The sequence below is a fragment of the Euprymna scolopes genome, chromosome 25, assembly GCF_053919585.1.
Source record: "Euprymna scolopes isolate OS-2025 chromosome 25, ASM5391958v1, whole genome shotgun sequence".
Taxonomy (NCBI): Eukaryota; Metazoa; Mollusca; class Cephalopoda; order Sepiida; family Sepiolidae; genus Euprymna; species Euprymna scolopes.
In genome coordinates, this window is record NC_136506.1 from 1,880,001 (window position 1) to 1,906,566 (window position 26,566).

The 26,566-nt window shown below is 33.3% G+C and overlaps 1 protein-coding gene across 2 annotated transcripts in view; it reads right to left on the bottom strand.

The window, feature by feature from the left end:
- Positions 1-24,261, bottom strand: part of LOC145247277 (cilia and flagella-associated protein 47-like) — a 215,467-nt gene extending 191,206 nt beyond the window's left edge. For both annotated transcript variants that reach the window (XM_080108883.1, XM_080108882.1), the window contains exons 1-7: positions 24,040-24,261; positions 21,003-21,163; positions 16,867-17,012; positions 13,307-13,573; positions 9,775-9,981; positions 7,547-7,766; positions 6,283-6,435 (exon numbers count right to left, since the gene is read on the bottom strand). In XM_080108883.1, the coding sequence (XP_079965009.1) occupies positions 6,283-6,435; positions 7,547-7,766; positions 9,775-9,981; positions 13,307-13,573; positions 16,867-17,012; positions 21,003-21,163; positions 24,040-24,243 (1,358 nt within the window). In that variant the 5' untranslated portion in view covers positions 24,244-24,261. The remainder of the gene's footprint in view (positions 1-6,282; positions 6,436-7,546; positions 7,767-9,774; positions 9,982-13,306; positions 13,574-16,866; positions 17,013-21,002; positions 21,164-24,039) is intronic.
- Positions 24,262-26,566: the final 2,305 nt, after the last annotated feature.

The following is a 26,566-nucleotide window of genomic DNA, read 5'->3' on the forward strand; positions in this document are numbered from 1 at the left end:
CTACAATTAGCCATTCGGTAAGGTCTGATACTATAGAGGATACATCCTTTTTAAACATGGAATGCAGAGGTAAATCAGATATGAATGTATGGAAGCTATCCCAGTCAGCCATAGAGTATCGATATACAGTACGGTGGAGAGGTACATCTGAAGACTTATTGAATTTCATTTTTATCTTAACTGATACAACTGTGTGATCGGAGGATCCCAGGGAAGATAGAACGGAACATGAACATAGCTCAGGGGAAGTTGTGAGAAAAAGGTCTAGAAGACTTGCATACTAACCAGTAGTATCGGGCACACGGGTTGGTTCATGAACAATCTGAGTGAGGTCATAGGCAATGGCAAAATCATGACAGAACCTCCCCTCATCATCTGTCTTATTTGAGTGGATCAACCATTCCACATTATGGACATTGAAATCACAGCAAATGTGAATGGAAACCGAAGGATGAGCAGACAGGATGAGGTCAATTTTCTCAGATATACTCAATATAAGGACAGTAATCCCGCTGTTGTGGGGGCGATAGAGAGCAAATATGAATGTGGTGATGTAAGCAAGTGCAACCCGGAAGCACATATTAGGTAAATTAGGATCTTCTCTGGAGATATCTCTACCACAGGGGAAGCCATCTTTAATGTAGGCGCATATTCCATGTCCCTGGTGACCTTGGAGGTCAGATTTAGATGTTAAGTTAAAGTATCCGTTAATTATGAACTCATCTAGGGAAGTGGTCGGCCCTATGCCAGTTTCGCTTAGAAAGAGTAAGTCCGGTTTTGTCTCCTGTAACTGGGTTTCAACCTCTGGAAGGTTGGAATGTAGACCCCCTGATGTTGGAAAAGGAGACATGGTAGTAGGGGTCTACGTTGGAGGATGGGGTTCTAGGTTTATTTGTGTTTTTTTCTTTTTTTGAGATATTTCATAGCATGGAAAATGAAACATTTTTCTTTATAGAGATAAATTTATTAAATAAGATAAATAAAATAGCAAATAGTAAATCATAACAAACAACATAACCAAATATAAAAATATAATTATAGCAAATATTATAAATAGTTATAATCAGATTTATATTTAAAATTAATTTTAAAAAATATTATGATGATATATTTTACATAATCTAGTATTTAATTTATAATTGATAACTAAGAGTTAGTAATTGTATTCTATGAGTATATGTAGATAATAAATTAAATATTAAATTTGCATATGGATAGAAGTAACTCGTAATGTTCTAACTACTGACCTAATTGTAAAATTTGGAAATGTTAAACATTAGCTTTTAATAATGAGAAATAAGTGTACAGCACAATCAAGTTGACACACAAGTTCTCTCCAGATCACCGAAGTTAAGCAACGTTGAGTCTGGCCAGTACCAGATGGGCGACGATTTGGGAAGATAAGGCGGTGTATGTACCTTCTGGGAAGGTTGGGCGTAGGGCCAGCACCCTCACTTCGAAAAAAAAACAAAAAAACTCCTCGCTTTAAAAACATCAACAAAAAGTTCTGGATGGTCTAGGCCGCTCCAGAGGTTTAAGGCTTTGGATTGGATGAATGAGAAATAAAATATTATTTTTAGTGATAAATAAATTACAAAGCAAATGGATAAAGGTAAGAATATTAGAGATTGAGTTGTAACGACAAATTTTTAATGTTGATTTTAAATCTCGTTAAATTAGTTGAAATAAGTAAGAATTATATGATTGATGCATTGACCCAAATGAAGAAATAAAATGTGATAATTGTAAAAATAGATATAAAAACATTAGTCATAAGCAGATATATCTATGGATTAAATTTGGACATGAATTAGGGTAGCCACTTTTTTATACGCATTAATAAAACGTCAAAATTTTATTTTGGTATTATAGGTGGAAAAATAAATTAGACAATTAAATTAACATATGCAATTGAGGGAGTGGGGCTTGAACTGTTCTAACTGTTAGTCTAATTACACTATTTAAACATGTTAAAAGTAGGTTTAAATTAAAATTTCCAATATAGAAAAGGAAAATAATAGTTAAGCGAATATATAATATTATGTTAAAATATTAATATTAATAATCCTTTAATAATAAAAGCAAAATAAGAATTAAATTATTAAATTTTATTTAAACACTCGAATAAATTTTTACTAAACAATTTTAACCAATTTGGGAAATGACTATCAATACTTGGTTGAAGAATATTAGAATATAACAATTACAGAGAAAAGGTTAATTTTAAATCATTTCTTTCTAAAAAAAAAAATAAATAAAAAAAAATAATAATAATATAAATAAAAATTAGACAGTAGCAATTAAATAAATTAAATCCAATATTAAAAATTAAATCTTTTTATTTATGGATATGAATTAAAATAAAATAAAATAAAATTTAAAAGAAAAATAAAATAAACGGTAGAAAGTAGCAGGAAAAATACACAATTGAACAAAATATACAAATTAATTAATAAATATATAATACTTTGAAATAAAATACTTGCCGATAATAATCACAATTAAATAATATTAACACAAATGAATAGCTCAAAAGATATCAAATAATTTTATTACTAATTTAGAACTTAAAGATAAAATTTAAAATAAATAATTTTTGTGATCTAATTTCAATATATCCGAATACAATAAAAATAATAAAAATTAAGATATATTTGAATTCAATAAATTATGATGATGCCTCTGTTCAGTCTCGATAGACAAAGTATACCCCCTGTGGAGGCAGTTGCAACCCCTTGAATCGACACTGCTTGAATCCAGTGACATGGAGAAGTCCAGGACGACTGGAAACAATGTTGAAATAAACGGAGAGCACATACAGCACCTGGAAACACCAAATGGTCACCCATTTAGTACTGACCAGGTTGAACGTTGCTTAACTTCGGTGATTTAGTGGAAACCAGTGTTTCAACGTGATTATGCAGTATATAATATGCTCTAATAAGTTAGAGTAGTTTAATTATAATTATATTTGATAACTAATAGAAATAATAATCATTCAGCGAAAAAATTGCAATTTAACTTGATTTATCGTTAAATAAAACTCATAATTAATAAATTATGTTATATTGAAATCTTTTTAATAGTACTATTTAATTTTCAATGAATCAGTTAATTCAGTTTATAGCACACATGGTTTTAAACCAACAAATAATATAAAATAATATAATCATTACTAATGATTATTATATTGTCCAATTTCTACTGTACACTCTTTAACCCTTATCCTTGAGTTGCCTCTTTGACCTTGATAATGAGTTGATACCTATGAAAAAAAAAAGAAAAAAAAGTCCAATGTGAACAAGTTCTAATTGAATTGTCCCCCTAAGTAATCCAAGTTTCAAAATTCCCACTGTTTACTATGCTAAAATCACACTGACTAATGTATACCTATTAACCCTTATCCTTGAGTGGCCTCTGGGCCTTGATAAGTGGTGACACCCTTGTAAAAAAAAAAAAAAAAAAAAAAAAACAATATAAGGATAAACAAAGCAGCAGCATCAACAACAACAACAACCACAATAATAATAATAATAATAATAATAATAATAATAATAATAATAATAATAATGAATAATGAATAATGAATATTAATAATAATAATAATAATAATAATAATAATAATAATAATAATAATAATAATAAAATCGTGTAATAAACATTAGGTTTCAATAAAGGGAAACAACTCATTGGAATTTGAAAGCGAATTATCGATCTTTTAACTAAATGTAAATAAATATGATAAAATATCACGAATGGGAGTCTTATATTGAAATTAAATATGATGACAAAAAATAATTAAATGTCAATAAAGAATTATAATATAATGTAATAATAAACTTTATTTAAAAAAGTAATAAAAATTAAATTATGTATGGATTAAAAATCAGGTTAAATCAGCAATTAAAACAACCGGAACTAGAAGATATATACGTTTGTAATAGTTTCGTATAAAAATGTAATAAATATATAGACACACGGTAGATATATTATAATTATTAGTATCATCTGAGTAAATATAAATAGATTAATTATAAATAATAAATAATTTAAATACTAAATAGAATATTTTTTATTAGTATATATCAAAATTAATAAAATTTATTGATACGAATATTTAAATGTTAATGACTTTATTTCTAAGTTCAAAATGGCGTAATGTACCTATTTACTATGCCTCCCCACGGGGCAGAGTTAGACACCAGGGTCGTTTTTTAACGTGGAGAAAAGGTACAAAAATAAAAATTGTCTCAGTCGTGAAGGATTTCTCCTCCACCAAAAGAAAACAAGAAAATGAAGTGCAGCATCTGAAGAACAGATACTACACTTTGATCTTGACCGCGTAATGTAAACTAAAAATAAGGTAATTTCAATTTCTCTTTCAATTTTTGAATTTTGTATTTTTGCGCAAATGCATTTTATTTTATTTTGGTGGATTGATAGTTGTTACTTCTTCTGATGAGTTAAGGGAAAAATAGATTCATTGATTGATATAATTAAATGAATGATGTTTGCGTTACAAAACAGTTACTGTCAAAAATTGTAAGTGTCAACGGAATTAAAGGAATAAATTATAAAATGGTCAACATCATGAAAGTTGAAATATAAACTTTAGTCATTTATTAGTTATATGCAAAGTAATCACATTGACACGATCTCTTAAATGATTTTCAAAAAAATATTATTAACATAAGAATCTGTCATGTGAACCATTTATGCATGCGCATTCGTAACAGTAGACAAATACAAATTTGATGACTTATACGCAGCAATTTTTCAATTGTAACCTCTTAGTAGCCATTTCTTCCATATGAAAATAAATTAAAAAGTTTTCCTCATGTCTGAATACCCTATATACCAAATTTCAAGTCTGTAGATCAAAAATCCATTAATATATAGGTTAAAAAATGTCCTCACACACATTCTCACTTTTATATATATATATATATATATATATATATATATATATATATATATATATATATATAGATATTTAAATAAGGGAGTAGTCACCAACAATGTGTATTTTTTAACATTATTTTATTATTCCGTGTCTTGGTTTTTCATTGAGAATTATGTTTGGATCATTGTAATAATGTTTTTAAGTCATTGAAATTGTTTACGCGCGTTTCAGACGGTCTGTGATGCGTCCTCGTCAGAAATTATTTTCAAATGTGTAAAAATGGCGATTTTCGTAGTTAGTTTGAAGTTTTTCCAAGGGGGTGGAGGCTTGTAAGTGTTTATTATACATTGGTATGCTGAATTTTTATTGCTTTTTTATTTGGTTTGTCCAGGGAGATTTTGACCTGGCTGTAGTCAGTCGCTATCTCTTTCTGCTAATGTGTTTTTCTTTTCCTTTAGGGTGGGGTAGGGTGTGTGTATGTGTGTGTGTGTGCGTGTGTGTGTGTGTGCGCGTGTGTGTGCGTGTGTGTGTTTGCTTTTATTGGTTTGGGAATGTGTATATTGTTTTATAGTATTTTGGGGTTATTTGCTTCCTTAGGAAGGCGGCTGTGGTCCGAGGTCGTTACTAATGTGTATGTGTGTGTGTGGGAGGGGACTGGCTCTTCTGAAGTAAGGGTAGGGGTGCTTTCATTCTATTTTGATATTTATTTTTTGGATTATATATAAATATACTAGAAGATGTACCCAGCGTTGCCCGGTATTAACCGTAACATTAAATTCCTTTTAAACAATGGAGTAAAGAAAATAGAAAGAAAATAACTGATATATGGATGCGAGTATTATGTTTTTTATAAACAATTCACTTCTTGTAAGTAAAAAAAATATATACTCGACATCAGATGGAAACCAAAATCTAAAGACATTATGTCAAGTACAATAATCATTAGGCCAGCTTGCCACGCTCTTTAAAAAGTGTTTTCCAACTTCTTCTACAGTTGATAAACAGATATAAGTTTGATGATCCGAAGTGCCAAATTTTCAATTTTGACCCTTTAGCTGCCCTTTTTTCCGAATGAAAATTGATTAAAAAGTTTTCCACATGTCTAAATACACTATATACCAAATTTCAAGCCTGTAGATCCAAAATTCGTTGAGTTTATAGGTTGAGAAGTGACCTCACACACACACACATAAAGGTAATGGTAGTTCGCTTGAAGCATTACTGGGAAATAGGTATGTGTGTATTAATGAAAGTTGATAGCAATGCAGAAAATCGGAACAGTGAAAAAAGAAAACAAATAATTGCAAACAACATTCGAGGTATTAATTTCCGCAATTATCTATGTGTGTGTTATCTATATGGAATCGACAAACACTTACTATTTTTCTAATTGAGCGTTTTTTTTTTTCCTAATTTCCGACATCAGGAATTTATAATTGTCTTGATTCTTTTGAATCTCCTTCGCCTTCTGCTGCGTATACATGTAATCCATGTCGATGTATGTGTAACGCAATTCTTTGTTGAACAAGTTGCTGCAAATAAAATGCAAAATAGGAAACAAATAGAATTTTAATGTAACTTACTTTTTCAGGATACCAAATCAAGATAGAAAAGATTAGTATATATATGATTGAAACAGTGGAGTATTCAATTCTAAGCTTCAGCCCCTGTCCCATCGATGAAATGTTGCATCCTTTTGCCTGTTCTACAAGTATTTTAATGGTGAATGCTCTGACGAACTACAAGCACTGGTACCCCCTCGACGTAAATAATTCCATCAAACCCGACAAGCAGCTAAATCCCACCCCTTCACAATAGAGATCCCTAGTTATAAGAAAGCCTTTTACTCCAATAGTTTCTTCCCCAGAAGTACTAGACTTTGGAATTCTCTTCCGGGATTCTGCTTTTTCAACTGTACTGACATGCAGAAGTTCAAGTGCAATGTGAACAGACATCTTGCTGCTCATCTCTCTTCATAATGTCCCTGCAACTTATGTCCCCGATAGTAGCCCTTTACTAAAAAGTGGCACTGTGCTGTTTTTGGGTAAAAGTTGAATAAAAAAAAAAAAATCAAATCGACACACTATTGCTAAAAACTTGCTACTTCAAATCTCGACATTCTACTATCAAAACTCAACTCCAAATCTCAACACTCTGCTGACAAAACTCAACTCTAGAACACGACGCACTGCTGACAACACTTGCTACTCTGACATCTAAATCCAAAATCAATCCTTTCTCTGAAAAATCAAGCTTTTTATATCCAACCGGGAGCATCTAATTTGCATGTCAGGTGATAATATCAGAAGTCTATAAAAGCAAAAGGCGACCATTTTTTACAATTTTTTTTCTTCATTCTTTTTGTCTGCATAGAACTCTACAGGCTGCATACAAACTTATTTGTACTAATCCTTAATCCCTTACAAAAGAGCAATTTACTTTGCCTTTGATAGCATTTCAGGCCACAATATATCATATCTATCTTAATTTTAAAGTTCTGAATAAAATAAAGCCGGATTTGTCGTTGATTTAATGCTAGGAATTTCAAACTAAAACATTAATTCATGGATATAATTATTCTTAAAGGTCAATATTTTATTACAACAAAAAGGAAACATATTTTGAATGCTTCTCTCTACTTACCGATAAATAGTATTACCGTCTGTGGGTCGTATACTTTGTGCCCTGTCGTTTGGAACAGCGACCATCGACCTAACAAGTTCAGCTGACCTAGTCGATCTTCCACTCTGCAATAATACTGATGCACTCACTGAAGCCCGAGTATTGCGAGGTACCTTAGCAACATTGGAAAATTTGATGTCCGTCATTAATCCCACTTCATTAGTGATGTATGGTGTTATTCCTGCAATAAAAAATTTACGCTATTCTTACATCCATTAAATCGGTGTATTTACAGATGAAAATAATGTTTCAAATATGAACTCTCAAACAAGCGAATCCAGCACACAATTTATGTCATTCATATGGCATTAGTTTTTGCAGGCTAAAAATCAAACACTACTACAAGAAAGACTGAAATAAAAAATTGTTACAAGACTGGGTCAAAATCAAACATTATTACAAGACTAGCTCAAATGAAACATTGTTATAAAACTGGCCTAAAAATCAAATATTACAAGACAGACTTAAATCAGACACCGTTACAAGGTTGGCTCAAATCAAACATTATAAGACAGGCTCACATCAAAAATTTTGACAAGACCAGCTCAAATCAAAAATTTTGACGACTGGCTCAAATAAAAAATTCTTACAAGACTGGCTCAAAATCAAGCATTACTATATAACAGACTCAAATCAAACATTGTCACAGGACTGGCCTAAAAATCAAATATTAAAAAACAGGCTCAAATCAAACATGCAAAACTGGCTCAAAAATTAAACATTTCTACCATACAGGCTAAAAAGCACACATTGTTTCAAGACTATTTCAAAATTCAAACATTATTATAAGACAGACTCAAAATCAAACACTACTATAAAACATGCTGAAATCAGACATTGTTACAAGACAGGCTCATTCAATAAAGTTCAAGACACTTTTGTGTCTCAGTTCAAACGTGAAAATAAAATATCCTTTATCTCCCAAATTTCTTTCTTAAAGACAAGGCTATGTATGTAAACCTACGACCATCAGAGAACTGGAAGAAGCCATTGGAAAGGTCTGGTTTGTAAGGATGTCGGTGACAAATTCGGGTAGCACCTAAAGAAAGAGCAGAATCAAGTTGAACCGACAATCTAATCTAGTTTTTGTATGTCTAGCAAAGTGTTTTTTCGCAAAGGTTCTTGGGAAGGGTTATTATATTTTAGAACTTTTATATATTCTCTAGATTGTAATATCTATGATTTGCAAACAGAGATAGTCTATATCTTTTATTTGAACAACTTTTACAAACTTCACACTACGTTTTTCGGTCACGTGTTTGTTTGGCTTTTTCATATAAGTAAAGCGAAAGTCACCGATGCAAAGGCATCGGCGGCCCTTCGTGCAATGGCGTCTTGAAAGCAATCAGCTTTGATCAATGTGGGGAAGACCCTTCATATCAGACAATTGCTATTCATTTGAGAATTTCCCTTTTTCAGGGGAGCTTGGTTTCTCCAACATCGTGAGGAAACAAATCGGTGGAAAGCTGAACTGGCTTTCAGCCAATGTTCATTTCACGTAGCAAGTCAACTTTTGATTGGCATCGAAAATTTGAATGATGTTCACTTCCTATGCCTTCTTAGTGTAGCGGTAAGATGGCATGTTTTCTTTCACTTTCTTTTCCGCCTTCACGTGACAGGTGCGAGCCTGTCTGTCTACTAACATTTTTTTTTAAACACCCGGGCAATGTTCGTCACGGGTTTGAGCTTCTCTCCCTACTAACACTTATTTTTGATTTCACACCTCCAAACACTCGGGAAACGCCGGGCATCCCCGCTAGTCTATATATATAAAAGGCAAAACAGCTGCAAGCGTTTTTATATGTCCAAGGAAAGTTTTTTTTCGTGGGGGTTCTCGACAACGTTACTATTTTGGAGAACGTCCTATTACTCTCTAGATTGTAATATCTCCAATTTGTGAACAGACGTCATCTCTATCTTTATTTTGATTGACTTTTAAAAAATTCCCGCTGTCAAACTTGGGAATTTGAACGGAATTTGAAACAGAACCCTTTTTATTTACTTCACAAGGGTAGCATGCTCTTGTTTCGTCAGCCATGATTGGATAAAGGTCCTAAGTAATTCACAATTGTATTTTCCGTCTCTGCACTGAGAATTGAACCCTCAAGCTTAGGAGAAAACTGGTTCAATCCGATCAAGTTGCACATTGTTGCAACAATAACATAAACGAGAATTTTCATTTTCCTTACCTGAATTAAACATGGGTGTTGGTTTAACTGGATTTAATTTCGCAATGCCATAGAGATTAATTTCTTTGGAAAAAATAATCTTCTTCTTTGTCGCTGCATGATGATCTAAAGCTGCGGATTTTCTCTTTTCTTTCTCAGCAAAGATTTGCTTTGCGTTTGTAGTCACTTTGCCATAAACTTCAAAGATTTTCTTGAAGTTAAACTCTCCTGTTGCAAAGAAATAAAACAAACACAAAACATGAGCAACAAGAAATAAACTTTTTATTTCAAAAGAAACAAGAAATGCAAGAATATTATAAGTTTTAATAAAATCTGCAGCAGCGACAGCTGACATTATGTGCTTAACCCTTTATGATCCGAATTTCATGTAGATGATTAAAACAATATTGTTAATTTTAGTTAGTTTAAAAAGGTGATCTTACTATAATTCTCTTCAAACTGGAAAATTATGAAGTTCAATAATTAAACTTGCATTTCAGAAACTTACTTTGATTATTATCCATAGTGCTTGAAAAAAGTGTATTTATGACAACTAACGAAATCCTCCACTCTCTGAGACAGATGGCGACATGCTAAATGTAAGCTATGTACAGTTGCAATCTAAAGGTATTTGGCATTTACCCAGATAGTGAACTAATACGTGCAAGGCGTGTTTGAATCAATTCCCACTTTATTTATGCCGTTATTTTCATTTATTTACGACTGAATGAATAAGTTCAACCAGGTCGTAAAGGGTTAATTTCTACACATCACAGTCAGGTACTTATGCAGATTTTGAACCGGACATATCTAAGTGTCTGCTCAGCTTGCCGGAAACATGATGTCAACAGCTTGCGTTTGCTTGTCATCTGACATAAAACGTCAATCAGTCAATCACAATGCGCGGCAACAAGCAGACGACTTTTGGATAAATATTGGAAGAAAAATAAATAAATAAAAACTAGATGTTACATTGGTTGAGACTAACAGTACGATGAATTTATGTTAGACAATGTTAGACAAACAACTGCAGACGCCTAAAGAAGTATTCATTTTTTTCTCAAAACAGGAAATTAATCAGATTCCCCCAAAATTGCATTACATGTTAGAGGCATCATTGCAAAGAGAGGCCCCGTAAGCAATGGATGTGGTTAGAGGTGCACAAATCTTGTTCTTAAAATTTTCTTTTTAAAAAAATGAAAAAAAAAATTGAAAAAATATTTGTTTGCTTATTTGAACCTTTTTAAAAATCTTTGACAAACAAAAAAATACATAATTTGTTTTGAAAAAATCCTTTGTTTAATAAACTTTATCGATCAAAAATGACAACAAAAATACAAAAAAACAATGGTTACAGTACATCTCCCTGCATAAACATAAGCTTGCCATGAAATATTAAACAAATAATAAAACAAAATTAAGGTAGCTTGTTGATTTATTTTCTTTTTCTTTTTTATCTCTACGATTTCCATTTATTTTATTATTTCTGTTTGAGACCGCGGTTAAGATTTGATCATCGACGACGCTCGGCATAATCTGGCGGTGGACGTCATGGTTCAAGCAAAACCGAGTGGACACTTAGATACGTCCAGTTTAAAATCTGCACAAGTACCCATTTTTCAGGACAAAATCCATATTGCTTGTCATTAAATAGCTTAGTTTTTGTGAAGTGATCGACGATTTATTTATCACTGATTTAAGAATTTTTTTTTCAGAATGTACAGAAATTAAATGATCTAGATATGAATTTAATTATATGAAATTAAATGATGGATATCTGAGATATTTTAAAATGACCAAATTTGTCATTTTGTAAGCAATTATGCAATAGTTTTGTAAGGATAAAATCAATTTCAAACAGCAGATCTTAAGGACAAGTTACTTTGTCAGTATCAAGTTTCTTGATAACATTCGCAATATCCTGAACAGATATATGGATATTAGTCAGAATATTTTCAGTTTTAGAATGGAAATTTCAGAAATTGATGACCATGACCTTCAAATATATAATTTGAAGCTAAGTTATTTGCAAAATATTTAACTTTGTCGAATTCTGGAAATCACTTCATTAATGATGCTTATAATTTCTATCTCTATTTCTCTATCATTATAGAAAAGGAAGATTGTGTGTGTGTGTGTGTGTGTGTGTGTGTGTGTGTGTGTGTGTGAGAGAGAGAGAGAGAGAGAGAGAGAGAGAGAGAGAGAGAGAGAGAGAGAGAGAGAGAGAGAGATCTCCCTAGCCTGAATTGTATTGCCATAGTCGATGCTGTATAACGTCATAATAATTCCAAAGATGAAAATCAAAGTCGCATCAACTTATAAAAGGATAAATTAGTTCAATTTATGTAACGTCCACTCTTCTACAGATACATCTTATTAAAAATGATCATTTTTATGTTCAGCTTGGTAATCTATATGAAATTTAAAACTTCAAACTTGGCCATTTATTTAATCCACAGGAGTAGGGTGTTTCATAATCCGAGAGGTATAAGTAAATATTATCTTATTCTTAGTACTAGCAAGGCTCTCCGCCGTTGCCCGGGGTCTTAAAAAAACTAAATAGAAGTTAAATAGTGTAACATCTTTAGAGTAAAACTTCTATCTCTCCCTCTCTCTCTAGCCATCTCTTTATCTGTCTTTGCCTGTCTGCCATTATTCTGTTCTTCTCTCCAACCTCTTTGTCACCTCCGCCCAACCCATTCCTCTCTCTTGTTTAAATGTATTGGAAAAAAAAAAACTAATGTAATTAATTTATTATACCTATCTCTATTTAAATGTAAATACCGTTTCTAAATTTCGGATATTATGCATCCGGGGTAATGCCAATCAATAAATATAAATTTTGTGGATCTTTGGTTAGTAGTTTTGGATTTTAGCTCGCCATAATAATTATAAAAACATACAGATAACTGTCTTTATATAATAGACAGCCTGTGGTAAGGATTGAACTTTTAATCCTCAAAGGACTGAAACACACAAAATATTATTCATGAAGAAGAGAAGGATATGAAAAGTAAAGAGTAAATATGTACAGGTCAAATATAAATTATCACCCTTTTATATTAATGTTTTTTTTTTACTCATGTTCACCCCTTACAAAGCATATCGCCACTTGGACGTAAGGGGTTACTATTTGAAGTCATGTCTAGGAAAGATTAACAAGATATTTGATTATGTTATATTTAAACTTCTGCATATAGTACAGCAAGAGAAGCAGGCAGCAGGAAGGGAATTCCAAAGTCTTGCTGTTCGGGGGAAGAAACTATTAGAATAGAAAGCTTTCTGCCATTTAGGGACCTCAATAGTGAAGGGATAAGATCTTATTGCTAAGTGGATGTTGTCGGGGATATATACGTTGAGGGGGCACAAGTGCAACGAGTTCATCAGAACACATTCCATTAAAATATTTGTAAAACAGACACAGTGATGCATCATTGCGGCGAGGGGACAGGAGCTGGAGATTAGTTTAAATTATTAAAATTTGTCACCATCATAGCAATCTTCGGAGCCTGAACCACACCAATTATTAATGGACAAATTATTTCATTCTTACCTATTTGTTTTGGGACAAAACTAAACGTGATTTGTTCATCACTGTTCGCTTGTAAGCTACCATATTCAGGAGTGGTTTTGAAGTGGGCATTACTCTTGAAATGGTAATCGACTGGAAGCACTGAAGAATGATTTCTCAGCAAATAAGTGGCATTGATTTTATCACCGACACTACAAGAACCAAAATCGATCCTATCATGATCCGGGCTGAGGCTGAGGAGTACCGGTAGAGCTGTACCAGTGATGGCAACTTCGACATTTGGGTTGTCTGCAAGCACAAAAAAAAAAAAGAAAACGAGAAAAAAAGATTATTGAATTGCAAAAGAAGAATAAATATTTCTACCAATAAATGTGTGCGTGATATTCTCTTGACACAAAACTACCGTTTCTTCACTAGCGTTGCTCAGGATTTACTAATTTGATTGAATAATGATCAACAAGTGTTTCACAATCCCATATTTATATTGCCATCTAAATCGGTGAAATCACACATTTTTCAATCAAATCGATTGATCGCCGTGCACCTGAGGGGAGAGGAGGGGAGTTTTTTGTTGTTAATCATAATGATCGATTACCAAATCATAGATTAGTCTGAATTAATGTGTGTATCTTCTTGCTTTTTAGATTGTTGTATACAATTTTAGTCTCGTCATGTTCGGCTATGATAAGATTGAGAAATAATAAAAATCATTTTAAATTTTACGTCATAGAATGGAGTACTCGTCCATTTTTCAAACAAATCGATTGATTGCCTGCTCTAGTTGGGGGCCCATCCTGTTACATAAAGAGGAAGCTTCATGTGCCTCTCCATATTGACTTAGTCCACAATACATTGCAGCTTACATTGAATTGTAGAGAACCTACTGTTGATTTTATAAAATTATTTTTTTTATATATAATTGCTTGCATTTAAGTTTAAAATGAAGAAGTCAAGTATTATGGTTCAAGTATGCTATAAACAGAAACATTCATATCGAACGTGCCCTTCTCATATCAAAAAACATTCTGTTCATATTATATGCCTGGCCTTACTGTTTATGCGGTGATAATGACTTGAATTTAAGTTTACAATGAAAAGTCAAGTATCATGTTGCAGTTGTGCTTTAAACAGAAACATTCATTTTGAACATGCCCCTGTCATATCAAAGAACCTACTGTTGATTTTATATGTCAGCCCTTCCAGCTTGTGTAGTAATAACATTTCTCCAATGCACTTGTGATGTTAGTCTGTGTAAGGTGTTATCTTTGCTCAAAATCGCCTGTTCCTTTCTTTCATCTTATTATTTCAATTATCGATCATCGATACTTATTAAAGACATTCCACAAAACCTATCTAGGAACACTGCCAGGCACATAAAGTACCTTCTTGTGAAATTTCATAAAATCGGCCCAACCGTTTTGAAGTCAATAGAGAACGGACACACACACAGACATACAGACAAACTTCCTTTTATATAATAATAGAGATAATTAAAATTATTAAAACAACTACAAATCATCTTAGATGTCATTCTTGTAATTTGACTTTTGTGGTCAAAATCATCACATCTTAACACTGTACATACACATGGTGTGATCCAAATTCAACTTTGAATAACACTTCTCCATTCTCCAAAAAAAGGCACCATCTAATTTCTATATGAATAACAAGGTTTCATTTTACTCTGTGAGACCCGCCAATATATAATATTTTTTTTTCGCCTAATAATCAGGTGATACACACTGCAAATTCTCATGCAGAAATTTGATGTAAGTCCCTTGCATACTTTTTACTTACTATGAATGGTGACAAGACATTTATTCACAATTTTCACAACGTTTCAGATGATGTAATCTCCGACCTTCTTCAGATGCATCTCTTTTAAGTTAGGAAATTTTATGCCGAATTCGGGAATCTATATGAAATTTAAAACTGGACCCTATACTTAATCGACAGGTTCCGATTGTTTTCATTTTAATCTGGGAGAAATCTATCTATCTGGTCGGGCACCTTGTCCAGACCAAGTTGACTCTATTTCTGGAGATTTCCCTGTCTCCCATCAGCTGCCCAGATTTCAGGATCACAGTTGGCACCATGTGAAATTCCTTGGATGTATATAGATCTAGGTCGTCCTATGCTTGTGCCCCGTGTCATGGAGTCTATAGTAATATATTTCTCATCATCTCTTGCTTGCTCCTCTGCAGTGAATGGCAAATCATAGATGTCACTCCCTGATGGCAGTAGATACAGCAGGTAAGTTGCCATAAAGTTGCTGCTTTGTGGGATGATCTTGCCAAGATATATTTAACATTGTTCATAGCATACAGATTTATGTGCCGTCTAGTTTTCTTTCCAATCTTTTGGTGAGTGTCTAGGTTGTAGCACTGTAAACAAAGACAGACTCTACCACTGCTCTGAAGAACTGCCTTTTTAGTTTATTAATTAACCTTGAAGTCCATACTGACCGCAGTTTATTTTTTGAGAGAAGAAAGTAAATGTTATCTTATGATATTTAGTATGACTTGTGAGGATTAAATCTTTAACCTTCCAAAGACTGTCACAGAGAACCGATTGTCACCCAACGCTTGTATCGATTGTGCCATGTATTCATTAAAAAAGGTTGGGGAAGACAACAAAAAAGCATCCAAGCTGAGAATAGTAGTCTGAATCATTCAAACTATTAATCCTCATCTCAAAAAACTTTAATGTGATTTTTGTTTTAAATTCTGTTGTTCGCATCATTTTTGAAGTTATCAGGTCATGTTAGTGATATTCTCAAAGTATTACCAAACGAAGTAGTCCAAAGGGTTCGGGTCGGGGGAGGAAGGGGGCCAGTAAGAGAAGGATATAGAGTCGTAGCATTCCTTCTAAAGCCAAGCCTGGGTCTCTTTGGACTTTGTAGGCCGACACCGAGTTCTGCTGCCACACTCAGGGTCTGCCATCGGTCACTTGATTGCATCAGGGGTTCACCACACACTTTTTAGGGCATCTAGGTACACTTTGGTGTTGACTTTCAAGCCGACTTCGAACATGTGAGGTAGCATGATGTGGCCCTCACTTGAAACTACACCAAAGACTATAAGCGTGGCTGGAAAATTTTTTTTCATTGCCCTGGACACATCCCTCTTATTCATGACAAGCCATGATGCATTTTGAGGGTGCTGTTGTCATAACTTTGATCGGTAGCAAGCATGAGTTGTACAACGGCACATCTCTAATCTCATTCATTGAACATTGTGTCACTTGCAGACATGATAGAAGGCACAACTGGCTAACTAGTAGATAATCTACGAAAAAAAAATGTTTTCATCAAACGAACATGGAATCATGTCATCTTTTCTAAGGCGCAATTTTATCGTTCCATCCTATATATTACAGTAGTACACATCATGATTTTGGCGGCCATAACTGCAACGAATCGCTACTCACTAATATGCTAGATGAAACTATGTTAATAGTCTATGGGTAAGTCCATTATTCTTGAAAAAGGTATATCAGATCAGCCCATAACAATAACATAGTCTTCTTTTTATTCCAGAATTTGGTAATTAAGCATGAAGATAAGGAAATGTATTACTTACGTTTATTTTCCTCTTGTTGTTGTCCTCCATTTCCGTCGTTGGAAAAGTGATGCGCACCAACGACCTGGAATTGTACATAAATGGCAAAGTCTCTTCGCGGCGGTGGTTCTCTTATAAATTCCCAACCTTCGTCAGGAATTTCCCATCTAAAAACAGACAAACAATTCATAGAAAACAAGATTTTCCTTCATTTTCAACTTTTTAAAAAAAAGTGAAGTCAAACACATGTACACAATTCCCTGTTTATGATTTTTGCATTTTAGCTCTGTTTGTCCATTGTTATTTTTTTACAAACGGGTCACCAGAGGCATCTGGAGGATAAGTGTTAATGTGTGTATGGTAGTAATTGGGACAATAACATAGTAATCGTAAGTAGTGAAAATTTGGTATGAATAAATTATTTAAGATGATGGTTCAATAAGAATTTGTTTATGTTGGACTTGAAGATGACAATATCGTATTCAGATCAAAAGCAGACCAGTGGAGCAGAGATCCACAGTTGGGCAGTTCTAGGAAAGAATCTCTGTTGATGGAGTTCACATTTCGGTTTAGGTACCGATACAAAGAGGGGGAAATTATTGATAGTGGCTTTAGATAGATGAGTATTTTGGGGGAAAGATTGGCAAATGGGGACCATAGATTGAAGCTTAGATGAGCACTTGCCATAAAAATAATGATTAAGCTGAGATAAGCTTGCAACGTTTCTTCTGTGGGAAAGAGGTTACAAAAAATAGAAAGGGCATCAGTTAGTACGTTGCAAAGTCGGTTTTGAACTCGGTTAAAGTAGAATAGGTTTCTAGCCATATGTGGCAACAAAAAAGAAAGCTCTATACTAAGATCAAACTTTTCTCTGAGTAAAATTTTACAAGGAATTAAATAGTAGTATTTATTAAATGATGGTAATTATTATTATACTGCAATTAAATCGTTGTATTTTTCAAATACTGTCATTTATTAGGATATAACTAAATTATAGTGTTTGTTGGTCCCCAAAGCTTTTGGACCTGTAAATTCCCCTTGTCCATTCGTCTCTTTGTCTGTCCGCACTTTTCTCAATAACTACACCTTGGAATTTTTGGAAATTTTGCTCAAACATTAAACATGATATGAGTAAAAAAGTAACAAGAGTAAAAACTCCGGTTACCCCTCTAGGGGTGCCGTTTGGGTTAAAATGGCTGAAATTGACACTTTTGTACTTATTAAAAAAAAAAATTGATGCCTTGGATTTTTATAAAATTTTCTGAAAAGTTGTAACTAACTGATTTCTATATAATTTTGTTTGTCTATACTTCATGATAACTCTTGGGTGTGCCCCAGGGGCTCTTTTAGGGCTAATAAAAACACTCCATTTTTGGGACTATTTTAACATATTCGTCCTAAAATTTTTGTGTATGTCTATTTAGCAGTTTTGCATAGTGCTGAACTCAAATTTAAATATGTTAAGACCTTAGGGACGTTTGGGGCTAAATGGAAGGGGCAAATGATGGACTTAGTCATTTCTTTTTTTGCATGATGCAGAACTCAAATTTACATATGTTAAGGCCTTAAACCGCACTATTTGTTCATTTCCACTAGGATTTAATGCCCCCTGGGGACTTTTGGACCAAAAGGGGGGGGGTAAATGCTGAATTAGTCATTTGTTTATGCCTCGTTCACTATGAACTCAAGGGGGACCTTGCATGCTTCACTTGTTACAGTGAAATTCAATGGTAGTATTTTTATTAGAATATAATTAAATGGTAGTATTTTTATTAGAATATAATTAAATGGTAGTATTTTTATTAGAATATGATTAAATGGTAGTATTTTTATTAGAATATAATTAAATGGTAGTATTTTTATTAGATTATAATTAAATGGTAATATTTTTATTAGAATATAATTAAATGGTAGTATTTTTATTAGAATATGATTAAATGGTAGTATTTTTAATTAGAATATAATCAAATGGTAGTATTTTTATTAGAATATAATTAAATGGTAGTATTTTGAAAATGGTGATATTTATTATGCTGCAATTAAATAGTATTTTTTTCAACAATATAATTTATTTAGATAGAATTAAAATGAAAGTATTTATTGTGATTTAATTAAATTGCCCTATTTATAATATGGTATTATGAAGTAGTATAGTTTTAAATGGAAGTTAATTGTAAAATGAGATAAGAAATTACAATTGAATTGAATGGTAGAATTTATTATGATGTATATACATGGCCATATTTATAATATGATACTAGTTTTTATTATGTGATTAAATTTTTTTTTACAAGAGAGACCAATTATCAAGGACCGAAGGCATCTCGAGGATAAGGGTTAATGAATGTAAGGTGGTAACATAGTAATCGTTAATGGTGAAATTAGGTAGAATTTGGATTATTTAAGGGGATGGCTCAACACGAACTTGTTTACATTGGATTTGAAAACTGTCATCTTGTAATCAGCCGGGATAATTACATTCATAGACTTATATCATTTATAAGGATTGTATTACATGGTGGTATTTATAGAAAGGTTGTGTTTATTAAGATGAGATAAAATTATAGTATTTATAAAATGCTAGTAATTATTAGGAATGACTCAAATGTCAGTTTTTATACAACATTTTGATGAAATTAAATGGTAGCATTTATGAAGATGTCACATTATTATTTTTTTTTTTTTGAATCCTTTGAGATGAGGTTTCATAATTTGTGAATTCATTCTTTTTGTTATCCTCATCTCCATAGTTGTTGTTGTTTCACCACGTTTCAGCCAACTCATCCTCCAGCCTTCTTCAAGTGATTAACCGTGATGGGATAGAAATGTTGAGTTTTGTAACTTATCCCTTATAATTACTGCCTTCCATAGTTGTTGTCTTACCACGTTTTGGCCAACTAATACTTTGACCTGCTTGGCTAGGATTGAAATCACTATCTTAAGACACTGCTCACTTGCAAACATAGAGACTCATCACCTCTATCTAATGCTTTGGGGCCCATAGCACAATCGATAGAGGTGTTGAATCTCTACGGCTCCAGGTGAGCATTGTCTGAATATAATGATTTCAATCCTACCCAAGTAGACCGGGGGATGAGTTGGCCAAAATGTAGTGAGACAAGTATGGAAGACAGTAATTACTGGGGATAAGTTACAAGACTCAGCATTCCTATCCCGTCACTATTAATCACCTGAAGAAGGCCAAAGGATGAGTTGGCTGAAACGTGGTGAAACAATGGCAACTATGAAGATGAGTATAAAAGTCTGTAAAAAAATTAATGTCTCATAAATTGTCATGTTCATGAAATACTAGTATTTATTTGGATAGAGTTAAGAAAGGCTGGGACCAACTGCCGCAAGAAAGCCATTGGATCGATAGAGAGAATCGATTTTACAAAAAAACAGAAAGAGCAATATATTGAACTTCAAGAAAGATTTGATGAGAAAGAAAGAACAAGAAGTTTCAAAGTAAATTTAAACTCAAGAACAGAAATATTCATGAGAATCTCATGAAAAAAAAAAGGACATGCCTACGATTGAAAGTCACAGGGTTAACCTTAAAAGAATTAGATGAAACAATCCATAGCCCAGTTAAAGTTAACTTCTAGATCAATTGCTATTCCAACTGACTCCAAGAAGATGGACAAGAAGAGACACTAGAATAGTGAATGGTGTCTTCAGTGTAGATGTTAATCCTCTGAATCATATTCTCTCAAAGATCTTTCATATTGAGAAGAAATGGCGTTGGACTTAGAATAAAGCGTTGAGTCACACCAGCATTGATGTGGAAAGAGGATGAAGAGAGACCATCCAGAATTACTTGCAAAAGATTTGATCAGAAAGAAAATACCTAATAAGAATCTTACAAGTAATATGATAACTGTGATGTAATGGACCAGAACGCCATACTCTGCCAAACACCTTTGAAATGGCATGTGTAAAATAAATTTCATTGAATGACGATCGAGAGGACGATCACAAAAGAGGTGAACAAACCAGATAAGGTTTAGACTTACATGCTGCTCCTGACAATTGAATGAACACTAATCCAAAACCATAGTGAAATTTTGTTTTCAAGCATGTGGCGAAGTTCTGGTGTATGAACATATGCCAAATAACTATAGCAATGTTTAAAAATAATGTATTGTGCTTTTTACCTTGGTTTAAAAAGAAAAGTGACAAGCACTTTCTCATTTGGCCCGAGTGTTCCTTCATTTGGTATGATGGTAATGAGGTCAGTAAGTGCATTGGAACGACCCTGTTTTTTCTCCTGTGTCTTCATCAATATCAATGTAGCAGGCTCCGTGAGGTCAGCATCCTTTTGGAAATGATACAATATGGAGAGGTTAGGTCATTCGTTAGAGAAAAATTGTTTTGTGTTTGCAACGAATAATTTTGGTCAGCATCTTTCATATTTATATCTTTACCATAATCTAAAAGTCACTTTGTGTGTGTGTGTGTGTGAGAGAGAGAGAGAGAGAGAGAGAGAGAGAGAGAGAGAGAGAGATTTCCCCTTAGATTCCAAAACGGCTGAGCCTATCTTTTGAAAATTTCAAACAAAAATAATTTATATATCTGGGAGTATTCTTAGTAACAAAAAAAAATTTGATCTTAAAAATAGTCTTCCTTCTCTAAATAGATAAAAGAGAAGTATTTTTACAGGGGAATATTTCACGTTACACTGGCCAAAGGAGATAAATAAAATTTCAGCGAATCATTTCTTCTTAAAGGAAACAGATTTATTATAATCTGGAGATATAGCTTAGTGTTATAGTATTCGACTACAGATCGAATGATCCCCTGTTTAAGCCTGGGTGTCTTATTTTAATTTTTTCTTATTAATGAGTTCAATTTACGATAAAAGATGAGGTACCATTTAAAATCGCCACAAATCATTTCTTTGTTTGCATATTTTAAAACTAAACATTAATCAGAAGTGACTTTTCCAGGGCATTAGTCGTCAAACCCAAATATCAGTTGACGTGATATTGTAAACAAACACAGACGGAATTTGATGAATGATATTATTATTATTATTTTTTATTTTTATGCAAATTAGTCCACTAGACAAATCATTCCTCGTAAAATATAATAATCAATAGAGGATTGATTCTATAATAATGTATACACAATCTGCATAAATTAAAATATTATGTTTAAGCTTATTGTACGACCGGGTAACTAGTAGTTTATGAAATAGATTTTTGTCCATCTTAGCATATGCATATGTCAGAACTATATATGCATTATGGGATATTACTCAGCAAAATTTAACAAGGAATTTTATGCCATTTTTCACTATGCATGCAATACCATATCACTTTCTTCTTTTTTTACAGCCGACTCTTTTATGTTTAAATTCCTATTATAGTTAGGAGAAACTGAAATTTAAAAAGAACAGCTAAATAAGAGTCTTATTCATATGGTTTCAATTTCATTAAAACCGGATATAAGTATTTGAAGATTTAAAATGGTTTTAGTCACTAACTCCCTTAGAGGAAAGATATAGAGATTTTGCATAGAAAAGGACACTTTTTTATGGAAATCACTCGAGACAAGTATTGAAGCCACTTGATATAAAGATCTAATAGGAACAAAAGCTAACTATTGCAAAGGCAAGAGATGCCTATTGACTTTATGTCATGCTTTTGATTCCGGGCAACACCGGAAAAAAGTAGTCGATTATTATTATTATTATTTTGTTCCGTAAGTCTAAATGGAATGTCACAAAAAAAAGTATTTTATAATGAAATATCTATTTACAATAACTTAGGCATGTTAACTTGATTGAATGGAATTTTATTCTGTCAGTTATGTTTTCAATTGGAAAATGAATTTGGAATCAACAGGCAGTTTGGAATGTGGGATAATAACAAATAAATTATGTGAAAATTATCAGGTTATCACGTAATGAATTAGAAAGATAGTTTTAGATATAGACGTGGGTTTTTAGTTAGTTGAGGTGAACAGTCGATTATCGACTGTTAGCTGGGCTGGACATGGAATGAGGTAATCCACTCGATACGAGTTGTGGAGGATGGGCGCCAAGAGTAGACAACGATAAAATTGCAACTCTGACAGAATAATTGAAGGAAGGAAGAAGAAAAGATTATGAAATCACTAAAATTGTCTAGCGTTGTTAATAAAGAAAAGATGACTGGGCGGCAAAAGGCACGCTGTTTGTTGTATATGTAAAACATCCACACGCACAAACGAGACGTTATATACACTAAACGTTTTGTTATGCATACATTTAAAAATACTTAAGAAAATGTTATATATGCACGATTTATATCCTCCATGTTATACAGAACCACAATATTACAGTTAGTCTTGAAAAAAACCAAGGCTGAAGTTAGAAAGAAAACAGTGAGCACGAAGCAAGTTCCACAACCTTGCAGTCCTTGGAAAGAACCTGCTGGAAAAGGAAGCTTACAATGAGGTATTAAAACAGTGAATTGATGGAGACGTCTAGACAAACAAGTTAAACAAGCTGGAACAAAGGAATCAGTGAATAGATCAGACAATTCTGAAGAACACATGCCATAATAGTATTTATAGAAAAGATTGAGACTAGCAACATCAGAGGTTGCAACAAACAAGAAAGTTCGAGGTCAATCAAATTACAAATATTAGCGACCACTTCTACTGTCTTCTACAGAGCATTTTATACATACAATTTAAATTTCATCCAAATTTTAAGAAACGTTCCTCCATCAAAACTCCTTTAAGGCAACATTGAGGGATTCAGAACAACTTCCATTGTCTTCCCACGAAAATTTTATATATTTATTTTAGCATATAAACACACTGATAAATTTTATGTAGATTCTCTAATCTTTCTATAGATCATCAGTAAATCGGGTCAGCTGTTGATCTCAAAGAAGAAGCTGGATAACATAAACAAATGTTATTTAGCAAGTGTTCTGTTGACACCAAGGGACAGAAAGAACCTAATAAATCGCTCATTTTTACAGAAGACTAGAGGGTCGGTCTGCACACTATTGAAGTCATTTCTCTATTTTTGAATACATTTAACTATGGAATAAAAAACCTCTGTTATAACCCAAGGAAATAAACTGCCTCACTTTTTTCTGTAATATCAAGAGAAAAAAATTTACTTTTCCGAAAAGAGACATAAAAAATAGAGTTAATTTCATAATATTTAATTCTGACACAGAAATTTAAACTCACTATTTCTTGGCCTTCTATGTCCTCTTCCATCACAGCTACAAACTTGACAGTGATCGGACTTTGATTTTTCAGAATTCCGACTTGTATTAGGTCGCAGCCATAGTAACAGTTTCCAAACGTCACCTTCTTCATCACTTCTGATGTTTTGCTATGCAAAAACTCAAGACGTTGTTCAACAACATTAGCCAACAGTGTCACATTCATCTCTGTCTTGTCTAATGTCACCCTAAAAAAGAAGGGAAAAGTTATAAACATTATCTTTCATTTACCTTATTGTTACAGTAGTTTTATATAGTCTTGATTGTATCAATCACATGGACTAAACAACTAGCCAATCACATTGAGGTGTTTCAAAATCATGTAATGTGTTTCATTACAGGACATTGCTTGATCAACCCCCCCCCAAAAAAAAAATATCCACCCTCCGTCAAATTAATTCCCTACCCCCTCTATTTGATAAAATCAAAAGTAAAACCCTAATACTTTTTGGCCATGCCAAACGATCAACCAGATCTGTCAAAGTAATGTTTTGAGGGTATGTTAGAAGGCAAAAGAGGCAGAGAAAAACCAAGAAGAAGGTGGAGAGAAAATATTTTTGATTGGACATTTCTTAACAGTCTGGCGTCTATCTACCAACTTGCCCTAGATTGAAAGGAATGGCGAAAAATAAATCATGTAGATTCACAATTTGCACCAAGTGGAATGTGCGACTCATGAAAGAAATGCAGCAAAGGTGTAAGACAGGTGTTGTATTATTTTTTATATCTAATGAGGGTAGATATTTACTTGCGGCTCATCTCAGCAAGATGTGACACAAGGTCAGGAAAGTTGCAGACCATCTACTAGTTGGTCAGTTGTATACAAATCCTAAGAGCAATAGGAGTCTTCTATCATGTCTGAAAATGACACAATGTTCAATGAGTGAGATTGGAGATGCGCTACTCTACAACTCATGCTTTCTACTGATCCAAGTCATGGCAACAGGACCATTGCCAGCACCCTCAAAATGCATCACTGAATTGCTACAAATAACAAAGATGTGTCAAGGGTGATGAAAAAAAGTTTCTGGACAGAGTTATTGTCTTTGGTGTGGTTTCAAGTGAGGGCCACATCATACTATTTCACATCTTCAAAGTCGATTTGAAAGTCAACACCAAAGTGTACCTGAATGTGCTGAAGAGTGTGGTTATCCCTTGGTGCAATCAGGTGGCCACTGGCAGACCCTGAGTGTAGCAGCAGGACTTTGTGCCTACAAGTCCAAAGAGACTTGGCTTCAGAAAGAGTGCTACAACTTTGTATCCTTCTGTCACTGGCCCATCTCCTCCCCCAACATGAAACTGCTAGACTACTTCGTTTGATCATTTGTCAGGAACATCACCAACATGAATTTCTACAACATCAAAGCTAACCTGATCATTGCTATCTGCCGAGTATTTGCTGAGCTCTCACTGGCACTTGTGGAAAAAGCATGCTCCTAGTTCCAGACATGTAGCGAGATGGTGATTGAGGCTGAAGGCGGCTACATTGAACATATATCAGCTCTACTACATAATCAAGTAACCTAAATTGACTTTCTTTTAATAAAAGTTTTAAAATAAAGCTGTAGTGTTGTTTTCTTTAGAGCAACAACTATATCGTTCCATCCTGTAGAAATGATAAAGGATTGAAACTGGTGGTAAAGAACAAACAAGATCATCCCCACTAGATTGTGAAGTCGATTTTGTACAAAGAATGTATCGTTTGAAGAGTATTTATTTACACAATATATGCTTAGAAATCAAATTAATCTAAAATTAGTTGAAGATATTAAGAACTAGAAATATAAACAATTATTAGAAGGGCAGTAAATTAACTTAAAAATGTTGATATGCAGTAACACAAAACTAAAAATACGAAAATGAAAATTCGGAAAACCTGTTGGCAACATAAACTGTTTTATAGAAAATATTGTTGGGAAATTAGTTTAGAACAACTTATTTCAATTTCTGTACTGATGTGTGGCGTATTTATAAAAAAACAAAATTTAATACTTAATAGGATATATAAACATGTGAAATAATCATGAGGATTGTTTTTTTTGTTGTTTTTTTAATTACATTTTCACCCCAAACAAGGCACATTGCCACTTTGTTGTAGGGGGCTACTATCAGGGCCATAAACGTCAGGGGTACTGTGTAGGAAGTTGAGCAGCAAGATGTCGGTTCACGCTGCACTTGAACTTCTGCATGTCAGTACAGTCGAGGAAGCAGGGATCTAGAAGGGAATTCCAAAGTCTGGCTGTTCTGGGGAAGAAACTACTGGAGTAGAAAGCTCTCTTGCATCTAGGGATCTCTACTGTGAAGGGGTGGGATTTAGCTGCTTGTCGTGTTTGTCAGAGGTATTTACGTCGAGGGGGCACAAGTGCTTGCAGTTCGTCAGAGCATTCACCATTAAAGTACTTATAGAACAGGCAGAGGGATGCAACATTTAGTCAATGTGACAGAGGCTGTAGTTTAGCTGACAGTTCAGGACCTATCAGATTGGTGAC